This window comes from Drosophila subpulchrella, chromosome 3R, assembly GCF_014743375.2.
Source record: "Drosophila subpulchrella strain 33 F10 #4 breed RU33 chromosome 3R, RU_Dsub_v1.1 Primary Assembly, whole genome shotgun sequence".
NCBI lineage: Eukaryota > Metazoa > Arthropoda > Insecta > Diptera > Drosophilidae > Drosophila > Drosophila subpulchrella.
In genome coordinates, this window is record NC_050609.1 from 3,559,946 (window position 1) to 3,585,022 (window position 25,077).

Below are 25,077 nucleotides of genomic sequence, written 5' to 3' on the forward strand. Positions count from 1 at the left end.
TTTTATTTATTTATTTATTCTTCACTGCAGTTGTTGGCTTATGCTAACGTTAATTTTCATTTTCTTTTTGTTTTTTTGCTTTTTGGGTTCGCTCATAGTTTCATATTTTATTAATCCCCTTGGCTGAAATCGGTTTGAACGCAAACAAAATATGATTTCTCGATTTTTATCCATTTTCTTAACATAAATAGTTGTCATGCAGTTATATGTACAAATACGATGGCAAATATTTGGGAGCCCCTCGATCTAATACTAGGATCTGTTTAAAGTTCGAATATAATTCAGTTACGTATATGCGGGTTCTTGATCTATCGCAATCTCCGAATATTTTCGGCTGGGTGAGTAAACTTGGTTGGTTAGTAAATAGTATCGACTTGATTCTACGTATATATGTTCGTTAGGCATTAGCTAATATTTAGTTTGATTTGAAGTTTTTGGACCTCATCGAAAAGGTCGGCGTATGGATGGGTTCTCGTTGCAGTTGCTTCCCAGTCGGAGTGAAACAAAGGTAGTTTTTTTTAATTTTTTCGCATTCATTTTAAAATCGCATAAAATTATATAATACACAATTCGTCACAACTAAACTTAAACTAAAATTAACAGAAGTATTAGCATAAGGGTTCAAACAAAATATATCAAATTACGCACTAATTTGCTAGGCCGTCCAAATGAGACTAAACATTAATAATCTTAAACCAAAATTGAAACTGAAACGCAACAAAAACAGAAACGGAAACGGAAGCGGGAACAGAAACGGAAACAGAAACCACTCGGTTTCCAAAAAAGGCAAAAGGCTGTCACCATATCACTCGAAACAGGGGGACCGGGACCTAGAAATCCCATAGAGAAAAATATGTGCGCTGGGATTTCTGGGGATGCTTATTTTTGGTGGTGTCTGGTTTTTGGGGCAAAACGTGACTTTAACTTTGACTCGACTGCTTTTAGTGTTAACCATACTAGATACACATACATTTAGGTATTTATACATACACATATAAGTTCATAGTTGTATATATTTGTAATATATATTCATATATATTTGTTGTCAATAATTGTTTATGTAAATACGCGCTGTGTAAGCCTTCCGCTTCGGTTGTGTATAATAAATAGATTTTGACTTTAATTCAACTTGCAATCCGCGAGGGACTATGCTAGGTAAATTTAATTTCGGGAAGTTTGAAATCTACGTATATGGGTTCTGTCGCCCGTCCTCCCTTCATATCATATCTCCCCCTTCTTGGCCTCCTCGACAGTTTGTCTGTTGTTGCAACCTTAAGCTAATACGTATTTCAGAGTTTCCTTTCTGTTTGTTATTTTTTTCGTTTTGTAGATCTGCAGGCCTTTCAATCGACGCCTTTTAGTTTCCTCACTTAATGGTAGTTAATTTAAAATTTTAGTCACTGGCAAACGACATTTAATTTCTCAGCTCCTTCTTACTCCAATTTAGTTTCATGTTTCATTATTATTATTACGTATTTGAAATCGTGATTATGCTTTTGGGTATGTTGCATACCGTTCGTTTCTTACAACTGGTATTTATGGAAATATTTGCGCAATTGTTTTGCTTACTTGTTTACTTGCTTTCGAATTAAGATTAATATGGCATTGAAGAAATCATTGTATTCAAGCGTTGGCATACAACAAAATACAGCAAACACACAGTAAACACATCACTTAAACAAAACATTGGAAGAGGGTTTCTTTTTTTTTTCGAAAAACATAAACATAAATTTTCCAATAAATAGGTAGATACAAAACGTACGCTCTATAACTCTATAGGTAAGTATCTTTAATCTTTAAGCATATCCATATATTTATGTATTCATATACCGTTTAACATAGTCGAACGTGGGTCTAAATATCGAACTAGGTTATCCTACAGCAGTCGCAAATAATTTTACACTCGAACCCCTTATCGAGTCGCCTTCCCCCAAAGACCGATTCCCATGGAAATTGGCCGCGGGCTGGCAACGGAGTTCTCTGACTATCAAAAATCGCTCATTTCGTCATTATTCATTTATATAGATCGCGTCTCCTGCTAACTCCTTCCTTAAGCATTTACCGCTATTCTAAGTAGTTCAAGTTATCCATTAATATTACTGGGGAGCTCTTTTGGCCCAGGGACTCTTCACTTGGCACTGGGGGTTGATTTGCCAATTCTTAGGGGTTGGACTGCGTGAAAGGGAAAGTATGGAAGAAATGTCGGATACACAAATTTTCTCACTGGAGATCTGGAAGGTAATCGCATGCGTTGCACTATCAAATAGGCCACTGCTCGCGGGGAAACCTCAGAAAGAATCCTCAGATCCAATCCCCAACCAGTGAATCGCCCCTGGGCCATCGAACCCACTCATTTGCGTGTATGTAGGTTGGTAGACTTATGCAACTATTTACTATGTAAAACTTTACGTATTTTAGTTATCGAGTTTATCTTCTGCTTTTCAGCTTGCTATCTCGCGCGTTACACAGACGAGGAGATGAAAAAGAGCGCCGGATCGGCTGATCCTGGCGGTGATCCTGCGGCGGTGGTGGTGGTGGTGGTGCTAGTGGAGCTAGTGGTGCGGCTGGTGGAAGATTGGCTCGTTGGCTCGGCTGGGCGGCGACGGCGGCGGCGGCGGTGGGTCAGGGTCAGCTTAGGAGTTGACCTTACTGACCGCCTTCAGCAGGTCGTGATTGCTCTTGTCCAGGGCGCTCATCATGCCCAGATTGCCACCAAGTCCGCCGCCAATGCCCGGCCCAATGCCGCCCACGCCAACGCCCACGCCCATGCCAAGGCCGAGCTTGAGATCGTTCTGACCCACCACCGAGTGGTGCAAGTGGCCCGGATTGTGTGCGATGATCGAGTGGTGGTCCTGCGGCTGTTGCTGCTGCTGCTGGTGCTGCTGTTGCTGCTGCTGTTGCTGTTGCTGCTGCTGCTGTTGCTGCTGCACTTGCTTGTTCTGCTGGGCGGATTTCATCGTCTCCTGGGCCTTCATCTTCTCCTGCTCCTCGCGATCGCGTCGCGCCTTGAAAAAGAAGGGAAAAAGATAGATACCAAGTCAGTATGGATTTGGTGGCGCCACCGGGAGGAGCTGGTACACTCACCTGTTCGTTTATCTCCTTGACGGCACGCAACTCCTTCTTCAGCTTCATGCGCCGGTTCTGGAACCAGATCTTAATCTGTCGCTCGGTCAGGCAGAGGGCATGTGCGATCTCGATGCGCCTCCGCCGGGTTAAGTAGTGGTTGAAGTGGAACTCCTTCTCCAGTTCGAGGGTTTGGAAGCGAGTGTAGGTCTGGCGACCGCGTCTTCGGGGGCAACCATTGGGGCCTGCGTGGCGGGGGAAGAAAAGAAAGGAGAAAGTAACGTCAGATGTAAGTAATGATTTTGTTTTTGGGCAACGCCTAATGAGCTGCAAAGACGCTGTCAGACAGTCGAAAATGGTATTTCGGACAGCGGCAACACATGTCAGGCGTCGCCACATGATTTGTGCTTGGGGATTGCGGATTGGGGGACTGCTGCACTGCGAATGTCTGGCTGCAAGTAACGAGCCACAAACAAACAGTTTTTCTGCTTCCAAAAAGGGTGAGCTGGAGGTGAGCTGGAGATCTGAGGCCAGACCCCTGACGTCAGCAGCCGCCGCCCCAGGACATCGACGCCCCGGGGTCCATTCCACGGACCTGATTCCACGCGGTGCGTGGAAGGGTGAAGCAACCGACACCGACTCGCCCAGCGGCAGGTCTCGCCCTGGTGGCCAGCCAGCGCTTTTCCCCGATTTTCCCTGCATTCCTTTCTCTACTTCTATTTTTTGTTCGTTTTTTAAAGCAATTTTCCATGCTACCTGTGCGAATTTTTTGCGCGACGGTGCGAAGATGTGCGCCTGGAATGGGCACAGGCTCCGTGTTTATGTTACGGAAATCAAAAATTCGCTATCTACAAATTGCTGTCCCAGTGCCAGCCTAGCAGCAGCCCCTCACTTTTACCCGCTTGTCGTTTTATGGCTTTCGTGTCTCTGGTTTTTTGTGCCGCTGCTGCCTTTGTGCCGAGTTTTTCTGCTAAAAGGTTTTCTTGTCAACGGCAATTTTTTATGGTTTGCAAGTTGCGACTTTCCAACGGCAACCGGCAGACAAAATAAAAAAAGGGACAATTTTTACGTAATATTATGAAAGGTGCAGATTTTGTAAATCATCCACGGGCTGCAGTTGTAAATCACTGGGATTTTTCCTAGTTTCCGTTGCATTTTTTTATGAGATTGAGCAGTTGGCAAAATATTTACGGACGGATGAGTCCGTGACATTTGAATTTACCTGAACCGATAAGCAGTTTGGGTGAGTCATAAGAGGAAAAATAAAAAACCAGCTAAATAGTGAGTTAAAAGATGAAAAAATGTTATTCGGGACTTAAGATTTCCTTTTTTATCTAAGTAAATTTTTATAATTTGTATTTCTCTTTTTCTTTTAGTATACATTTTTATAAAATACGTACACAAAATCAATTGGCAATTATTAAACGAGCTATGGGTTTACTAACGGATTTTACTCTATTGTTTTAAAATGGCCTCAAATTTACTAGAAACCCTTTAGAGGAAAATTAAATTCAAATTAGAGGACTTTAAATTAATTTCTTGTTCCACCAACGGTGCAATTTACTTTTAATTTGAGGAGAGCAGCCATAAAATGGGAAAAGCATTGCTCGGGAAATAGTGGTGGAGAAAGGGGGCGAAAGCAATTTCAATTCTAATCAACCCGCTTTTCCCCCTCGATCCTGCAACCAGGAATACCAAACTAATCTAAATTATTTACACGCTACAATGAGCAGCTACAATTCGTCCCATAAATCACGACTCCCAGGACACACGCGCCCCTAAACAAGATTTACGACCCTCGCAATGGCCGCCGTGGCAGCGTGCAGGTGCGAGCGAGATGGCCGATCGCTCGCAGGACGGAGTGATGGAATCCAACATGGCTGCCGCCGAGTCTGCCTTTCGCACAGGTAGACACACACACACTGAAAGGCAGTGAGAGAGAGAGGAAGAGGGAAGGAGAGAGCGTCGGCATGGCAACGCCTGAGTCTTTTTTGTCTGTCAGTGTGAGTGGTGAGTCGGCGCAGCCAAACCGGAATTCCAAAGAGAGCACTCACACACGTGGATGCGGCTGTGGAGTGAAAGGAGGGGAAAGGAGAGCGCTCAAAATTGTTATTGATTTTCCAACGCTACTGCATTTCCACTCAATGCTTGAAAACTATTCGGAAAGCCTTAAATCCGCTTGGGAAAAATCTACAATCGACGGTTTCAATTCGGGTTTCGGATTTTCGAGTGTGTCTGGCTCTGTGGGGGCCTCCCAGAGTTCAATGATCTCTCCCGAACAATGAGGAATTCATTCAAGTTATGGGAGAATATAAATTATATTTTGAAAATATAAGCAGAGCATTTAAAAAACAAGAAAGGTCAAAGGAGTAGGGGGGGATTAACAAAAATTCGGATCAAAAAGAGATTTTAAATTAAAGATTTCCAGGAAAGTAAATGTGTTCATTTAATTTGATTGCTAGATTGATGTTTATCTAACGTTTATCTAAACAAAGAATGATGCAATTCAATTAAGAACACAAACAAAGCTGAGAAAACATTTAATTAGATAAATAAAATCAAATGTATTTATAATTTCAATTAATCACTAATCGGTCGTCATAAATCAAAAAATAATTTACGTATTCCTCTGCCCATTTTATTTATTTACTCTATACTAGCGTGAATCATTTTGGAACAGCTGAGTCAGCAACTTAGTTAGATCTCTCAGTATTCTTTCTTAAATGAATAAACATAACTTGTACTTCAATCCAAAGATACAACAACTACACTTTTCGCCTAAGTTTTAGAGGATTTGGTGACTCTCAATTGCGCACTCATCCGTACATTAGCTTTAAGTGCTTCGATAGATTTGACAAGCGCTAAGCGGCTATCTTAAGTTTTCAGTTTTTTTCCGATTTGAGGTGGCCGGTCGAACCGGTCCGTTGCACAATTGCCAAGGAAAACCATTTTCCAATTAAAAATCAATTAGCGCACCATAAATCGCGGCTGCAATTGACTGAAGCGGCGGACGAGTAAACAAAACGGCATAAAAGCGGTCTAGGGCCAGAAATCTGTTTCGGAATCGGAGGTGGAAATTCCAGACGCGGCGGCGTTGTCGGGCCAAAATGGAGCGGATCCGAATGGGCTATTTCACTATATCACCCACAGATTGGCCAAGGGAATCCGAGAGGTGACAAGGCGGCCAGGAAAGCCGTCCCAAGGCGCCGCTGTCAACGGTGCAAATGGGCCTGGGAATGGTTATGTTATTTGAACGAGAATGGGAATGGAAATGGGAATGGGAATGGTTATGGGCCAGACCCGGGGACAGCGTCTATAACAATGACATTAACAATTAAAAATATTAATAATCATAAACGTAATTGTTCAATAAACAGCGCCGCGTATAAATAAGCACAAAAACATACGAAAACGAGAAGCTGAACAAAAAAAAAGCGCAGACTGAAACTTATGATGACATAAAAATCATAAAAACAATTCAAAGCGTACAATAAAGATACACACACACATACAGACACACTCTCAAATGTGGGGGGTTATGGGGCAAAAGCGCCATAGTTTGCCAAAGTATCTGTGTGAGTATCTGTGTGCGCATTCGAAAGTGGTTCCGTGGGGACGCTGACAAGTCTTCGAGTCTTGTTTATCAAGCGACACAAAATTGTACAATAAACAAACATTTTGCCGTACAAGTATTTCGTGTTTAGTGTTTGGCTTCTATTATTTCTCAGCCCATCCCTTTCCAACTTGTTCTCGTTTCGCTTTCGTTTTCAGTACTCGGTTTTTGGTATATAATAAACAAATTTACATATCACTTGACAAAGAACTTTTTGAAACATTGTGGCGTGCTCTAGTCGCTTTGTTGTTTCAGTTGCCGGCAATTAGTTTGAATTTGAATTTGAGTTCTTAGCTGGGTCAAATTGTTTGCCGGCAAATAAATTTCCCGATTTTGTTCCCGTTGACCATTCAAGTTTTGGGGGGATAGGAATGGGATTTGAGAACTTTTCCCGCCTTCGACTTGTTTGTTGACTTTTGGCGCGCAAATTCCGCTGTGTATTTGTCTTCGAACGGAATTTGTGGAAATCTTGTGGGGCTTCCAACACTTTATGGGAGTGTCTGGGGAATATATAAATATTGCTGATGTAGCTAATCGGCCTATAGTTTCGGGCCAGGGGCATTTTACATTTCAATGGTCTTCTTTATGAACACAAAGATGTTATGAGACTAGAAGATTATGTAAAGAAGCAGTTTACATTTTACAACTATATTTGTTCAAAGTTTGACAATATAAACTTGTTTTTTATGGCTCTCGACGTTAGAAAAATTATAATTTCGATGAATAAATACGTGTAAATATTTGAACTTTTAAATGAATCAATAAATTTCAGACAATTCATTTTGATATACAAAATTACAAAGCCGTTAAAAATATCAACTATATAAAAACTATTTCGTATTTAATTTCTGTAGTGTTCTCTGAGAAACCTTAATTTCTTCATTAAAACGTTCTGTACATAATATGAAGACAAGATACAAATGGGAAACTAGGCAACCAAAAATGTGTACGCATAGTTATACCATCGTATATTTATCTCGTTTTTGTATCTTTCGGGAAGAAGAAATTTCACTGGCTGCGTATGTTTTATGCTGATTTGTTTATATTTGGTATGAATTTTCGAAACTAACTTCCCGGATGGCATGTTGAGAGATATATAAACAAAGGGCAGACATTTAACATGCCCGAAGATATAGCAGCACACTCGCTGAAGTGAGGAATGTTTTTTGGGGTCGCGAGGATTCCAGTGATGGCTCAACAAATTCAGCAGAGGGAGTTCATTGTTTTCTGCGGAGACGATCTTTCGGGCATTTAGCGCAAATTGCAATGTTCCTCGGGTTAAATGACTTCCCCGGGGACCTGTTCTCCGCCCTCGACTTTCAGGGATATGCAAATGCGTGGAATTCTTCGAGCGACGAAGACTAATTAAACTTTGAAAGAAAAGCCGCTTAAACGCTGTTTCGACAAGACTCACGGGCAACATCTGGCGTCTTTGTGTGGCTTTTAGCGAAAAGGGGGAGGATGGGCAGGATGTTCGGGATGTACAGGATATTCAGGATATTTTGGGGGTGTGGCAGGTAAGCGCCGCCATTAAATTGCGCTCATGCTCGACTTTTTGGGGGTGGCTAAAAGTGGCAGCAACTCCCGGCTGCCATTGAAAATAATTTATGTTTATTAAATTTATTTAAATTTAATCAGTCGCACAGGCATTTCATACGCCAGAGGGCGAGTCTCGTTTGCGGAAAAACCTGGCTGTGGAAAAGCCTGCGTTAGGGGGATGCTTCTTCTGCAATTTATGTGCAGCGCGTTGCCGATGTTGTTGTTTGTGCTATCAGATCTGCCACGCCCCCAACTCCCACTTCCCATTTCCCCTGCTAATTGTGTGCTTAATCTTGGAAAATATATGGCAAGCTGTCGCTGTCTGTTGTGTTCTATTCTGTTGTATTCTGTTCCGTGGGCGAAAGCGGAGAAAATTCCTAGCAAATGTTGCAAATACACAGGCTCCTGGGGGATTAATATATTCTCATCAAATATTTCACGCCATTATTGGAATTACTCCTTCTTGTTGCTGCTCTTACTAAAAATAAAAGGGATCGGGGCTATAAGGAAATGGCCTATTTGAATTTGCAGTTAATTTGGTATCATGCTCTTAAAGTACTACGCCGTAGTAAAGGATTAAATGGAATGGAAAATAGTTTTGTAAAAAACCTTTTCTTCCTTGAGAATTTGTAATTATTTGATTAAACCTTAAGTGAAAGATTCCTGTATGGTAAGCCCTAAAGGATATACTTAGGTATCTCACATCTTCATTGTGATTTGCGATTTTGTATATTATTCTTTTCACGTGGAAATATATTTTAAACTTTTTTTTTATATTTTCTGCATGTTTTAGGTCTGCTTTTTTTGCAGCCATATGTTACTATCACCAAAATCTTTTAAAAGCATTCCTCTGTTGCATTATCGAATGTAATGAATGTTCTCATATGTTTTTCCCATTATCTCGCCAGATAACCATTTGCAGGGCCGAATTCTCGGATATTCGCGCTGTATCCCAGAAAGTGCAGACAGCCCTTAGTTCTCACTCAAACCAGGAGCCATGGTAACTCGAGCCAACATGGTAACAGCCCGAGTTTTCCTTTTCCTCTCCCCGTTTTCCTTTTTCCTTTTCGCACACAGAGGGAAAAGGAAAGCAAGAGAGAGATGGCGAATAACGGCAACGGCAGCCATTATAGCCATTCACCCTTACTGTCTTTATGGCATTTTTAATCTCGTGGGTGGTTGGCGGCACAACCTTACCGCCCACCGCCCACCGCCCCCTGGCATTTTTTGCACGCACTGCAAACACGAGGGTGTGATAAGACAAAATACCCGACATAAATGTGAAAAATATATGGCCAAAAGTGAAAAGGGAAAACGGAAGAAGCCAGCCGCAGAATGTGAGTGTGTGTGCTTGTGAGTGGGGTTGGGGTTGGCGGAAAGCCTTTCCAAAAGGAAACCGGAAAAATCAGACTTTTCTGGCCCCCCTCTTCAGAAGTGGTTCCAATAAATTTGTTGGCCCACCCGGAGGGAGGGGTGGATGAAGAGTTCCGGATGGGGAGCCCAACTAATTTTGGACGGACGGACAGCTGTGGAGCATTTGTAGCGATGGCCTATAAATGGCATTAGGCGTCTAGAATTGGTAATCCGCAAGATTTTTGCAAACAGCGCCTGTTCCAGGCGTTTTTTCTCCGGCGGACACGTGTCGCCAACTGACCGCAACTCGAGCACCCTCATCGAATCCCCGTATCTGTATCTGAGACCCCGACTATATATTTCCGTATCTGTATCTCTCCGCTTTTCCATTCTCGTCTGTGCCCAGCAATTTAATTGCAAATGAAAGGCGTTTAATGTGCGCCGCCTGCGATTAAAATCGCCGCGAATCGATGCGACACAATCAACGGCCATTCAATGATCACAATGAAGTGGCGCCAAAGCGACTCTTTGTATATGTGAGTGGAAGTAGTTGTCCTGTAGCTGTATCTGTATCTGAAAAAGTATCTGCAATTGTGAAAGTTGGCATTCGGTGGGTGGCCGGGTTCATCAACACTTTTCGACTTCTTTGTTAACGGTTTTTTTTCGGTGGATAAACAAAGACAAAGGGCAATGGGTAACTTAAAGATAAAAAAGAACTCATAAACTCTAAATAAAATCCTCTTTACATTTAAAATCAACATTTAAAATGATTAGTTTAGTGTTGCCTGAACATTAATTTTAATAAAGCTAAATGGAACACAATCACGAACATTTATAGCAATACTCACACCCCAAAGTAGTTCCCACAATGTGATTAATTATTCTGTCGAGCACTGACAAATTTTATCTATTTGCCACCCAAGTAACATATAAAACCCATCGAAAGTGTGATGTGTTTTCACAAAGCTAAGATACCCTTCTGCACAAGATGAAGGGTACCAAAAAGGTTCTGAGGCACTAACCCAACTGCAATTGGCCTCGTCTTGCCCTTTGGACGGCTCATTGGCTTTGGCATTTTGGGAAAGGCGAGGAAACTGAATTGAAATTGATTGCCTTCATTGGCTGCCACCGCCGGGTTTTTTTTCTTCTTTCTCCTTTTTTGTTTCTGCCGCCGTTTCCAAGTTCATTTGGTCGTTCTATGAACCTTGGCAAGCATTATATCGACTTTTATTGAAAATACATATAAATTGAGCCAACTGCTTTCCACTGAGAACGCATTTTGATATTGTTTTTTGGTGTTTTGTTTGCTTCGGTTGGGTTTTCCTTGCCTTTTTCGGGCCCGTTTTTCCAACTGCGTTCACGGCCCAGTGCACACGGATCCAAGCAGTCGGATACATATACGTATATATACCTATTCCTATTTGGTGAAAACAAACACGAACTCCGGATTCCTATTCCCATTCGAATGCAGAACTCGGGGGCAGATGTCGGCCATAACTTAGATTGCGTGGGCCGACTTGAAACGATGACGTATTAAAACGCCATTCGGGGAAGCACCCCCACCCCCACAACTTTTATCCCCTCTATAATCCCCCCACCAATTTCCCCGCAATCGAGAACGTGACACTTAAATTCGTATAAAAAGCATCGATCGATCGATGCGGGTTCTATATTTACCTAGGCGTGTGCATAACTCATGCTTATCCCCCTCGTTTGGGAATTTCATTATAATACCCACAGAAAAACCCCCCTATTTAGTTTCCCCTCCTAGAAATGCCAAGGTGTGGTCCTGTGGGCTCCTGAGAAATTGATTGTTGTTTTTACTGAGTCTTCTCCGCGAGTCATGGATGCACCGCAGACCACAGAGAACGAACCTCACTTATTAGTCTTTCCCATCTTGAACTTCCCTTGGAGTTCTTCTTGGCTGACAAACTTGATTAATGGCTCACACACACTGGCGCAGTTGGCCTTTTGTTAATGGCTGCACGAGAGTAATTTGAGAAAATGGTGGCTGATGCTGCTGCTGCTGCTGCCATGATCCCAGATGAAAAGTCTTTTGTCACCGACAGGTTTTTATTTCCCCCATTGTTGGGCTGTGCCCTTTCAAGTTTCTTCCATTCACAACTAGTGCATACGAAGCTCTGGCGGAGTAACTCCAATTACCTGAATTGCTTCATTAGGAGGAGGAAAGAGAACTGAGGGAACGGAAGGATTCCCACAAAAGCCAACAACTGGAATAACGAGTTCCTTGAGGGGAGGATTCCAAAAACACAATAGGCCCTGCATTTTCTTTATTCCCTAGGTGTAATCAAGGAAAATTTCTTTGGAATTATAGCGTTGAATTGTGTCAAAAATATACTCATAAATTTTATAGAATTTTTAAAATTTCAATTTTTTAAAATTGTTAACTCGAACTTCATTGACGATAAGGTCCTAATAAAATTAATTTATTAATAAGCTGAAATAAATTCCTAATCTAGAGTAATATTTATTTTTAAATGCAACTACCGCGTTACCACTCACATTACCCAATGACTATGGCGCATCAAAGAGAACTGAGTGCATCGTAAACACTCTAATCTCGGCGATTAATCAGAAGAAGTAATAAATTTAGCCGCAAGAATGGCACAAAAGAGTGCATTAACCGACACCGCCGGCGACTTGTTTAATTCCGCGATTAAATTAATATTAACTACTCTCTGTCTTCAAATTTATCGCAACAGGAAAGTCGGGGGAAAATGGTAGCAGTCACGCATTGCACGCGATGTGGGGAAATGGAAAACTGCGAAAATGTCGCACGCCAGAGCCAAGTTCTAAATAAAACTTTGGTGTAAATTAAATATATACGCTAATGGAAATGGGTGAAGTTTGGTTTGCCTAGTGATGTTTGTTTGTTTTTCACATGTGTGCACGGTTAGAAAAAATGTATCAAAATAATTAAGATGTACCAAAATGTACATGTATTATTTTTTGTGCTTTTCTTTAAAACTTAAAAATTTTTTGATTTCAAATTTATATATCATAAATTGCACTTTAAAATTGAAGTTTTGATAGTATTTTTCTAGCCGTGTGTCGTGCTAGAGGGGAATAAACTTTGATTAAGCGCCGGCGATGGGCGGGGATCGAGTCGGCAATTGTCTGTGGAACGTGTGCGCTTTTAATTTGATTTTGTCTGGGCCAAATTTACATGTCTGCCGGCCCGTTCCGAGTGCCGAAAATCCGCGCCAGTCTGGCTGCCATTTTGTCCTTGTCCGTCGGCCTGTCGCCCATCGAGGTCCCCCGCGCCGGATCCTTGAAATCCAAACCCCTTTTTGCCAATTTGCGGCACTTGGGCATTAAAACCGCAGATTAACAGCCGCACGGGGTAGTTAAAAAAAGAGCATCAAAAATACTCAGAGAAACGTGTCATTTCGAATTTTCCGTAGCCGCAGGGCAAAATGGAAAAAAAACCGAAAAAATTAAAACAACGACAGAAAACGTGCCGATAACACGGTGTCGCACACTCCCCCCCCCCCCCCCCCCCACCATAGAAAGAGATAGAGATACAGATAGAGAGAGAGAGCAAATGTAAATACAAGACCAAATAAAAAAGAGGAAAACAGAAAACACAGGGAATCGGAAATTAAACAAAACCGAAACGAAATGGAATTCGCTTATCGCGCCTCATAAATTAACCCTTGCCAGCCGTCGTCCATGTTCCGAGCGAGATAGCACCACAGATGCAGACAGAGAGGGAGGGATGCTAAGTGGGTGGGGGTGCGGGTGCTGAGGGATCTTAACCCCACTGCGGGATCAACGTTTATCTGCGAGATGGCGGATCTTCGCGCCCCCAGAAAACCCCTGCCAATGACATTGATCGTTGCCACAATTGAATTTAAACATTGATATTGCATTGATTCCAAAGCGAGACGAGTTCAAATCCAGAGACAGTACTTTGGATTCAGAAAGAGACGGCCAGAGACAAGAAGAAAGAGAGGGTCTCACATATAGATAGAAAGGTCTTTGTGGCAATCACTCAATTCCCCGGCGGGCGTGCTTATCGCGAGCCGCAATTATGGCTTGTAAAATTAATAAAAATAATATATTTTATTATTCCATTCGCGCCGTTATCGCTGTGCAGGGAATGCGAATAAATCATGCCACGAAGATAGATAGTCACTTTGTCGACTTTGCAAAGAATTAAGTGATTTGTATTTAGAAAATAGCTAGGCAATTAATTGTAAGGCTTGAGGAGACAATTTCCATATTGTAATAATAACTACTGAGAACTATATTATTTAATTGCTGAAAGTAAGTTGTCATACTTAAGAAGACTTGTAGAAATATTTCTGTTTATATTATTGAATGTTTGCATACTTTAATAAATCTTTTCAGCGATTCTTGAATTCTTTGAATAAAATATGATGACTTGAGGACAGTAAAAATCAAACATAAATGGTCTTTTACTACGTTTTTATGGCATTTGCTTAAATAATTATTATTTGTTATTACTTCTGTGGGTACATTTTTTAAAGTAATTTATTATTTACGCAGCTTGAGCATGTTTATTATGGATATGTTTAGTTGTTGAATTTTTTAGCCTAAACAATTATATTAAGAACTAGTTAAACGACCTAAAAACGCTATTCTCTGCTGATCTTTAGATTGTAAACCTACACCCAGACAAAAAACCACCACTGCAATCTATGCAGAATGGCAACTGAAACTCGGTGAGTTAATTACTTGTCAAACAGCGGCCGTTAGTGCTGTAAATTGCCCGAATGACTCCGCTCAACGCCAACGCCAGTGATTTATTTACAAAACAAACACCAGAGGATCGCCAGTGGCTAAGGGGAACCCGGGGGCCTTTAACCCGCTCGAATATCAAACGATCTGTGACGCCAAAAGCTGAGCCGTGGCACGTACTTCTGCGGCACCGAACTCCGGCACGAACGCTCCGATTTCATTCCAAGGGCCCAAAGACTGAAGACCAAAATGCTAAAGACCAGAGGACCAGCAGGCATTCAGAGCTCCAGACCGAAAAACCAGCAAACCAGACTATTGGGACATTGGCCGCAATGTTTGCCCAGTGGTCGAAGGCAATTAAACGGCTCGCAATTACATGCCACACCAAAAACAAGGGGTAGGTTGTTAATGTCGCCGGGGGACCACTCTGCGTATGCGCAATGTTCGCACTTAAATGGTTGAATTCATTTCCTAATCGATAAAAAGTCACTGTGATTTTGAAGTGTCGATGTACTAGCGTCAAAATTATATTTAAAAATGTGTTAAATGATATATGAATAAATTCAAGAAATTAGTTTTAGCAATTATGTAATTTTAAAACTTTATAAACTTGGTGAAGTGTTTCTAACCCATTTAATTTATTTATCTGCCCAATACAACGCTTTGTTCAATTAGGCATTACAGTCAAAAACTAATTGTAAATTGTAAATTGGGACCCGCTTTAATCACGGAAATAAACTAGGCAGTGAATTAATAAACACACTACGGTTCCCTATTGTTATTCGACTACATGCCCTATTCAAACCCCAACTAATGGGCGGCGCCATTAACTCAAGTGAAATGTGAATGGGTATATGGATGGGATCGGGAATGTGAATGCCGATTAATGACCGGCCATTGTAACCGGCAATTGACAGTGGCTACTCGTGTTTGCGGCTGCCCTTGTCGTTTGTCGCACTAATTAAACGCGGTGGTGATTCGCCAAACAATCAACGCCATTATCGGGCCCATAAAACGGGGATCGGATCGTTCGGTAGTAGTGGCCACAACATTACGATCGTTATGCACGGCACAAGACCATGCGTAAAATCGTAAATAGATCATAAAACGCCCATAAAAAGACATTTAACGAGGCCCAGAACAGCGGACCCATCGCAGATCAACGATCGTACAAATCGATCAATCGAATGCAGGTTTGAGTGAGTTTTTCTGGCAGTCTTGAGGTATACAGCCAATTGTTATGGAAAGCAGCAGCCTGAATTTTGGGGGGCCCCAGCACTACGGATTGGTGATTTACGATCTTGGACGGGTACTTGACCGGCATGGTTGAGTTATCGGTGAAACTTTCACGGAGTTGGCCAAATTAACATAGAGAGCGAACAGTTGCCGGATGTCTAAACCTTTCGCTGACCATTGTCGGGCCTCGGATATTTGCCAGAAAATGACTCCGATAAACAATGAAATTGCACAATGAATAGGAAGAAATAAGAAACAAAGGATGAGGGATTTATGACAGGACAGCGGGAGTCATGTGACGAATGAGTTTGGAAGATTGCAGGCTGCATTTTACAGAGAAGGGTTTGTTCTTTCGTTCGGCGGGTGAAAGTAGCAGGTAAATCATATTTTTCAAGGCCATCCCGGCAGGCCTTAAAAAACTGCCTCAACCGTCATATTCCACGGCTGGTTAGACCGATAACCCATTGCCAGTTCAATGCCAGTCGGGATATTAACTTCAAGGGTTTCCGGTTAATTGCGGTACTTACCGTTGAAATCGCCGCAAACGACACGCTCGAAGGGGCTTCCCATCCAGTCTGAAAAGGCAGAGAAAAAGAGGAAAATAATTAATTTTTGGTTTTTCTAGCAGTTTTTTCTTAGTTACTAAGGAGTTGTGCTCCCCATATGTGTTCTGCTAAAGCGAAATTCCACACCAACAGCCTTGAGCACATCCCGCTGAGTAATGGAGCGACGATCCCTCAAATCATATGTGTCCACTGCCCCCTCGGTCACTTGTGCCACATGCCACATGGCAGCCTCAGCTTTCATAAACCACTCAATCGGGCCGTTTTCAATTTAGTTGTCAGCGCCGGCCACAAAAAGCAGAATTAGCCGCTGCAGTCGGCAGTCAGTGGACCACCGGCCAAGTGAACCTCTGGCCAGTTGAACCGGCTCCGCTTTTAAGTAGACCACGATGTATCTGTATCTGTATCGATACAGGGGAGGAGATGGCGGAGATATGGAGAAAATACTGGACAAGATACGGGAAAGGGTGGCGGGGCAGGGAGATGACTGCGAGCCAACGACCAGACCGACTCCTCCTAATTAATAAGCAGATGAAGCTGCTCTCGGCATCGTTGGCGCATTTTTAATTAAAATACACAAATTTCTGTGCATTCGCCTGTCGTTGTTGCCACTTTATTTGACACACAGACGGACCGACAGACAGACAATCTCTAATATGTAAAAGATTCTGCAGGCCGATGATTGCACAATTTATGGGCCAGACGTTTCTTATCTTGGCAAGGCAGTATTCGGTCTACACATAGAGATACCATATGAAACTATAGAATAGTTTTCAATAATAAATGAGAAACCATTGAGCCCATATGGAAAAATAAATTCCACAACTCGGAAAATCTTACAATTACAACTCTGTTTATATTTTTAGACATGGAAATAAAAAAAACAAATATTTTAATGTTATTTCTTTGTCATCAAAAATATTTTAGCCACATAATACAATACCCTCTTTCAAGATCATATTTCTTGAAGAGAAAAAAACTTTGTTTTTCTTAAATATTTTTTGGTATTTGTATTTTGTATTATAGAGCCTAAAACTATGTCTTCACATCCGCCAGTGTACTTCTTCCCCATTTTCGCTTCCCTTCCTCCACAGCACGTGCTGAGTTTGCGAATTCGCAGAGTGGAAGACGATGGGAAAAGCTTTTGCCATTTTCATGCTTTGTCGGGCTGCGCTTTTCCAGATAATTAAGAAAAGTTAACCTCTTTGCTTTCTTATCAGCATAATCAGGTGCAGGCGCGCCGCTCCAACCATTTTCCAGCTCTGCCCGCTCCTCCCCCACCGTGCCCCTTGTGGCAACATTGTTGATGTTGCTGCCGGAGTCGGTGCAACGATGTGAAAATGAAAATTCATTCAGACGCTTTGGCGTAAAATATTAAAATTCATTAGTTAAATTGCATTTGGCAAGCATTCAGCTGTAAAACGTTGCCGTTGTTGCAGCAGCAATGGTTGTTGCTGCAGTTGCCGTTGCTGCTGCAGTTGTTCATGTTGCTGGTGCGTCCGGGTCTGGGTCTTGGTCTTCGTCTCTGAGTTTTTTGGGTGGGTTCGCAGGCTTGGCAAAGTGAAAGCCAAACGAACACAGAGTTTTCCCAAGGAGGAGAGACGATTCTTGTGCGATTCACATGCAACTATGGCATATATACATATACCTATATGTATTTGAGCAACTTTATGTATAGTGTGTGCATTTAAGGAGCGGAGGATAAACGAGGGGGGGGGGGGGGGGACTGCGTCGACGTGTCGCGCACTTGGCTGCCATAATGGCGTCATGCTCGTATTTACTTTCATCGCCGCCAGTCGCGTCTCTATGATCTCGTTGACAATTTTATCGCCTTGGCGCTGTGAGCGGGAGATATGCAAAATATTTCATTGTACGAAATACCGTTTATCTTCCCAACCGGCCGATACGGCGGGTTTTTTATTCAATTCTTTACTTTTAGCGTCAACAGGTTTGGCCTGCACATAATATGTGTGTATCTATTAGTTTGTCGGCCAAAGAGGTGTGTTGGCCACATAAGTATTCATATATTTTAGGTTCTCACTAGGCCAGAAAACCCACTTAAACTTTGCAATTGATTTTTGATCTGCATAGATTAATAAGAGCGCTGATTATCGATCTATTGACACCCAAATCGGGCTAGTATTCAAATGATGTTTTTGCAGAAATGCAAAAAAAAAAGTTTTTTCAACATTTTGTGACTGATGACACTACGTAAACATGGAACCAATCCTACTTTGTTTCTTCTTCAATAACGCCATAATTTTAAGCATGTCTACTAGATCGTCAATTATTAATTACTCATGCTGTTTAATTAACATGCCTGTGCAGTAAATTCAAACGAAATCCCAGTGGTTCCCAGTACATCCATTGGCTGATCTTTTCTCTATTCGGACAACCGATGTGCAGTCTATAACTCAGGCCAATTGACAGTCTATTCATATGGTGTCTGCCATTAATCAGGAGGCATTCAACCCGCGGGGCAGTGTGGAAAACTGAAATCAATTTCTTCTTGTGCACTGTGGAAATCGAGTGGCCGCCTGAGAAATGATAAATAAATCTGCTCTGCTGTGCAAAAATGCGCGGAAAAAGGCGAGCGGATCGCGTAAATTAAACTGACCCACATAAATTTGAAGCGAGTTCGCTGGTACTACGTTAGCCGCATAAAAAGAGCGGCGTCCGAACAGTATCTGTATCTCTATCTCTGTATCTGTATCTTTTGGCGGATATCTGGATTTCGTATGCGCGGGGCACATCCCAGTGTCTTTTGGCTTTTGGTGTGTGGGGCAACCTTGAGGCTATTTAAATTACAAATCGACGCGCCAAACAACACGACAGACAAGAGAAGCATTTTTCAAACTATTTTCATTTTTATTTACTGCCAACTTTTTAGCTCTTCGCTCATTTCGTTTTCGGATTGGGATTCGAATCGCGCTGGAAGACTTATGCGAAATAAACGACTTGGAAGTGCCCCGCAAAGTGTTCATTATGGATTGGAATTGGAGGCGGAATGGCGGTGGAAATGGGAATGCTTTTGGAGAATGTTTGCGCCACGTTTATCTATTGTTTATATGCGCTTGGGTAATTGGCTCAGAGTAACCATTCACACCACTACACTGGGGAAAGACGTCCAGAATATCGGAAAGAAATCTTGTTGAAGAAATTGTTAGTGCAAGCCCTATTCTGATTCGGAATGAAAAAATAAATCTTTAAATAAGATTCAAAAGATTTAAAAATTAATCTTTAAGCGAATACAAATTTGACTAATATCGATTCAAATAACATTGTATGAATTACCCACAATCTAAATTATTTCTACTACTCATCACAACTTCTTAATTCGTGTTTCTTTTCAGTGTAAGTGGCCATGATTTATAGGTACACAAAATTCTTAAAAATCGTTTTGTTGATCGTGAAGCGAATTTATTCTTGATTTAAGACGATATACATTCCTTGAAGTGCATGCTATGCTTAAGGCTTTATTATGATTGGCATGATTTATTTCACAAAATTGTGGATAGATAGACTCTTGCAGTTGGTTTTCCAAAAAGTAATAAATACTTAAATGTGCTATAGAGTGATTCCTGACCTAAGAAGCTCCAATACGTTTTAAAGATCATTATTTATTTACTAGATTCTTATTTTCATATGATAAAATCAGAGTTGTAATACAAGCTATAACTTAAATTAAGATTTTATATCCTTTACACTTGGGATTCAAAAACGATAGATCTTTTCTCTAACGGATTTTCTCTAATGACTTATACATAACTTGTGATCCTGTTTTTGGAAGCTGCTTTTTATACCCTTTCTTATAAATAAAATCCCCCCCCGGATCATCTCAGCGATCGTTGACTCACCTGTTAGTGTCATCCAGGGATACCTGGGCAGATCGGCGATACCGGCTCCGCCCGCTCCCCCTGCCCCCGGCATCACCCCGGAGGCGGGCTGTGTGCAGGCGTTGCCCAGCGAGTCCACTCCGATCGCTCCGGCACTGGCCGCGGATACCGCCGATGCGGCGGCTGTGGCATGTTGATAGAACTGGGCGAACTGCGCGGATGCCGAGGCAGGTACGCTCATCGACTGGTAGCTGTTCATCACGGTGTCCGTGTACCTGCTGCAGGTGAGAAAGAGACAGTTGGTTGGGTTAGGAACGTGTTTAGGTGACCCCTACTCCTAGTACCATTTCCACTCGAACTTCCTGTCGAAAGTCAAATGCTAATGAGTTGCCCATTTGCAACCCATTGGTTCCCATTCCCCCTTTCCCACTGCGGTCGCCTCTAATTGCACACTAATCCCGAACACGCCCACGCACAGCAGGGTTCACTGTACATGCACAGTGGTACGTACTAATATGCAAATGGCCGCAGCGGAAGGTCAGCGTGCGTGCGAATCTCGTGGCCGGCGACAAATTGCCAGCGGCCACCGCAGGCTGCTCTAATTTTCCGACTTTATGGCCATTCAATATGAATGGCCGAAGGGAAAATGGCCATGGCCAGGACCCGGGGACCCGATAATTAGAGCGCATTCGAAACGGATTTGCGGTTTTGCGGTGTTTGCCGCTTTTGCTGAAGGTCTCGACAGGCATTTCCGTTCGCCAAAATGAGAGCATGCGAAATGAGTTCTTGGAAACTGACTCAACGAACCTTTCTTTTTAATAATTTTGGAGGAGGTTCTTTTAACTCTAAAACCACAACTGGTGGAAAATATATTTTTTGAAAAATTTGTACGTGCAGTTTGAGATGAGTTGTATTATATTATTGAGACCTTGTGAAGCGGATCAAAGGGTGCTGTGCACAGATAAAAAGATTAATTGAAGCAGCACTTGAAGAATATTTTAAGTGGCCTGTATAGAATTTACAATAAATTTGAAAAACTGCCGATCACCTAAAACATGAAAAACCACTGGCGAAGAAAAATAAGAGGAAATATGAAATATGTCTGAAAATGTCAACCTATCTACTAGAATATAAAATATGATGTTATATTCTTTGTAAGAGGTAATCATAGCCCATATATTCTTAAGATATTCTCAGTTAAAGCTTGTTATACTTCAAAAATAATGATCATATGTGTTTTTATATTTTGAAAGATGTAAAGATCCCACATGAACTAATCATGAACCAAGTACAATCGAAAATGATCGCTCTATACTTTAGAAAACCAGAAATGTTCATATTTACACATCATATTTTTGGAAATGGTAATGGTATGGGGCTAGTGTTCCATCTTTATGGATAGGGGGATCTATCTCACCTGCAGGACTTGTCCTCCAGACCAGTGAAGCCGGCCATTCCGGAGAGACCTCCGTGGCTGCTCGGGTGGTTCGACACGTACGGATACATCTTGCTGGTGGGGATGGCAAACGAGGAGCTGGCCGCGGCGGCGGCGGCTGCTGCAGCGGCGGCAACGGAACTGGCCGCGGATGCGGACACGGACGCGGATGCGGATCCGGGCGAGTTGTCGTTGAGGCTGCGGTGCAGCGACGAACTGCCCGATGCCGAGGGCGACGGTGAGCAGCTGCTGTCGCCTGCTTGCGAATTGCCCGCCGACGGGGGCGTTAGCAGCAGTTGCTGGTGGGCGTGGGCGTGGCCGTGCGAGGCGACGGCAGCGGCGGCTAGTTTGCTGATGTGATGCTGTTGCTGCTGCAACTGAAGGGCAGCGGATAGCGAGGAGTATTGGTGGTGCTGCTGCTGTTGGTGGTGCAGATGTTGCTGCTGCTGGTGGTTCAGGCTCAGGTGTTGCTGCTGCACCTGTGGGTGGTGGTGTTGTTGGAAGGGCGACGACGAGGACACAGGCGAGTGGGGCGATTGGCCCAAATGTTGGCTCAAATGGCTGGGGGATAAAGATCCTCCGCTCAAATTGAGATTGCTGCTGCTGGGACTGCTGCTGCTGTTGTTGTTGTTGCTAGTGTTGCTGCCACTGGCGTTGTTGCTGCTGCTGGTGTTGTTGTTGGTGTTGCTGTTGCTATTGCTGCTGCTGCTGGCTGAAACGCTGGCGGAGGCAGAGGCGGCGGCGGCGGCTAGGGCGGCGGCAACTGCTGCAGATGACGAATTCGGGGGGGTGGTGGTTAGGTGGTGCGAACTGATAAACGGCTGGAACTGTGAATACTTTGGCAGCATACTATCGAAAACAAATTTTGACATTGCACATATTTTGCTCTCTGGCCGAGGATCGAATCTTCGGAATTTTGTTCAGTCCACTTTTAGTTCTTTTTTCGTTTCTTCGAGTTCGATTTATTTTTATCTGAGTCGTTTGGTTAATGGCTAGATTGGGTATTTTGATTTTGATATTTTAGGCATTCTCATTGTGTGGCTTTAACAAATTTTGTTTGAATTCAGCGGAAGCGCATTTGGCCTTTAAAAAAAAAGCTGCGACTATTGGTAGAGCTATATAAATTGAATGCTTCATAAATATGGAAATATTTGTTTGAAAGAATCATAAATATTACCCCTAGTAAAAATGCATTTATCAATGTTCCCCAAGTTCTAATAGGCATAGCTCGAAAAGTTCAGAAGATCGTCTCCCTCTAAAGTGTCCCATAAAGTTTACAGATTTATAACCCAATATAAAAAGTATTTATGTCTAATCAAATTTCCCTTAGTTGCAAATCAACTATTATACTCTCTTGACTTTACTGCCTTATAATCCAATGCAAACTACAATAGAATGACTATATAAATCACTCCCCAAATTGATCGAATTAAAATGTACTAAACGCGAAAATAAACTTGGCGTCAAATGTGATAAACAAAGAATATATAAGAATATACTGCTTATAGAAATGGCTTGGAAAACATAAAAAGAACATTAGCCAAATTGAATATGTTTAGATTGAACATAAATCTTTTGGGTGGTGCGATACAGAACTCAAGTGGAAAATATATGTAATCCTGATGTTCTATATACTTTTCAATAGATTTTCCTGCACAATGCCAAAGGGTTAGTATGGGAGCTAAGGTTTTTTTGGGGGGGTTACACCCAAATTAGTAGTCTATGTGAGATGGCAAATGGTTAGTAGCTTTTTAGATAGATTTAGTGAGATAGAGATGTGAAACTTTGCCACCTGCCCGACTTTAAGCTACTTTTCTCGGTTCGGAGAAGTGAAATGCATTTCGTTACCTTTCTCGGGTTTTCTCTAGCGAACTTTTGGCGAGCAGTTTGTATATGCAGCTTTTCTGATTCTCTGTTTCTTTCGCTCGAAGCTGGCGAATTCACAACGAAATTTGTTAAATTTGCATATGGTCTCGGGTTGCGTTGTTGTTGCAGCTGTGGCACAAGTGTGTGTGTGTGGTGTGTGTGTGTATCTTTTATTTGTTGTAAAAGCAATTAAAATGCGACCATCAATTACGCGGAAATTCGAATGGACATTGTGCCGGCGGGATTTCGTACGTGTGATTTATAGGCGCGCGATCTTTTTTAATGGCACTCTTGTATTTTTATGGCAGAGTGAGTTTCCCTGCGGCTTTTAACGACTTCTCAAGTGAGTGTGCGTGAGTGTGCCAGGGTGTGCGAGAGTGTGTGTGTGGCCGGAGAAATGCTTTCTCCCTGCGTTTTGCTTTAATTACTTTGTTTAAAATGCCATAAAACACTTTGCAGGTAGAACTATCGAACTCTGGAACAACCGAACCTTTTACGATGTCAACTTTATGGCTTTTTAATTTTTATGCACCGCACACACAGAGAGAGTTAAGAACCGAGTGTTTTGACAGTTTTCTTTCGGTTATTTTGGTTTTTCGGTGCGGATTTCTCGCACAGTATTATATGTTTTATGCGCTCTATAACAGTTAAGTGACAATAAGCCGGCGGCCGAAACGGAACAACAAACACGGCGAATCGGAAACTGAATCGTATAGCCAGTCGTATAGTCTTATGGTCGTATAATCGTATAATCCGATTCGGAATCGGAGGGCCGAGAATCCAAAGAGTGGAGAGCTGAGTTCCGCAGACACTACTGCGCGCCACGATAATAAATATTATAATAAAACGAAATTTTTAAAAGAGTATAAAAATTTCGTGTAATTGGTAATTCTTGCTGCCGGCGCGGGCAGCGACGTCAACGGTGGCAGCGGCTGAGGCAGCGACGGCGGCGCTTTGAGTCGTTGGAGACTTTGAGTTTTGTCTGTCTGTGGGGGTTTTCTTTAGTATTTTCTTTTCTTTTGTTGTTGTTGTTGTTTCTATATTTTTTTTTTGTTTTGGGGAGACCGCTTTACGCGCGAGAAGAGAAGCGAAAGCGAAGGCCGCTGCGAAACGTCGAGCGTTGTGGCGTTACGAGCAGCGAAACGTTTATGGCGCAATACAAAAGCCATGCGAGCGTTCTTATGGGCAACTGGATGCTGAGTTTGTGACAATTCATTTTGGCTCACTCGCCGGGCGGCGAATTCACTCGACGTCGGCCGCAGCAGCGGCGGCAATAAGAAAGATGGCAGCGCAGCCAGCTTGTATGGCTGACCTGCTCTCGCTCCCTCTGCTCTCGGCGCGCAGCATGGCCACTGCTCTCGCCTTCTCGCTCTTTCGCATGATGGCCGCCTCGCCTCGCCTCGCTTGAGTGAGTTTTTTCGAGCGCCTTTTGAGTGCCTTTTAAGTGCTCTCCTAATTTGCCTCTTTATAACGTGAGAATGAGGCAGTTGAGTGAAACTATTTGAGCCCCGCTTTGAGTGCTATGCTTTTTTAAGTGTTTTATGCTTTGTTTGGCAAAATGTTATTGTTGTTCGAATTACCCGTGCATTATTCATTCTGAGCAGCGACTTTGAGTGAGTGCCTTTCGATACAAATTAGCCGAAATTTGTATTTCATTTTTTATGGGCCCACCCTCTAGTGGCATTACGAAAAATCCATAAATTTCGGGAGATGAAAAACGCCGACTGTGCAAAAAGTCAGCTCTGCTTCTTCACATTTTCGGCCGCCGCCTTTTGTCCGCCTCTCCTTTCTCTCTTTTCTTTCTGTCGCTGGAATTGCTGTTATGACATTTTTATGAAAAATTTCAAA

At 42.5% G+C, this 25,077-nt stretch overlaps 1 protein-coding gene across 1 annotated transcript; it reads right to left on the reverse strand.

Moving 5' to 3' along the window:
* Positions 1 to 233: 233 nt before the first annotated feature.
* On the reverse strand, positions 234 to 22,355 carry LOC119554895 (homeobox protein abdominal-A). The gene is made up of 5 exons (XM_037866001.1): positions 21,346 to 22,355; positions 19,950 to 20,206; positions 16,057 to 16,104; positions 3,085 to 3,308; positions 234 to 3,005 (listed from the first exon to the last, which is right to left on the reverse strand). Exons 1-5 carry the CDS (start codon positions 22,233 to 22,235, stop codon positions 2,634 to 2,636), a joined length of 1,791 nt encoding a protein of 596 aa, XP_037721929.1. The 5' UTR covers positions 22,236 to 22,355; the 3' UTR covers positions 234 to 2,633.
* Positions 22,356 to 25,077: the final 2,722 nt, after the last annotated feature.

What these genes read in the sequence shown, in the direction of transcription:
- LOC119554895 (XM_037866001.1), bottom strand. Translation starts at nt 22,235, where the DNA reads ATGTCAAAATTTGTTTTCGATAGTATGCTGCCAAAGTATTCACAGTTC. An exon ending in CTGGAGGACAAGTCCTGCAG is followed by an intron (nt 20,207 to 21,345) that starts GTGAGATAGATC and finishes TCTCACCTGCAG; the next exon opens with CAGGTACACGGACACCGTGA. An exon ending in CGTTTGCGGCGATTTCAACG is followed by an intron (nt 3,309 to 16,056) that starts GTAAGTACCGCA and finishes CCCGCCACGCAG; the next exon opens with GCCCCAATGGTTGCCCCCGA.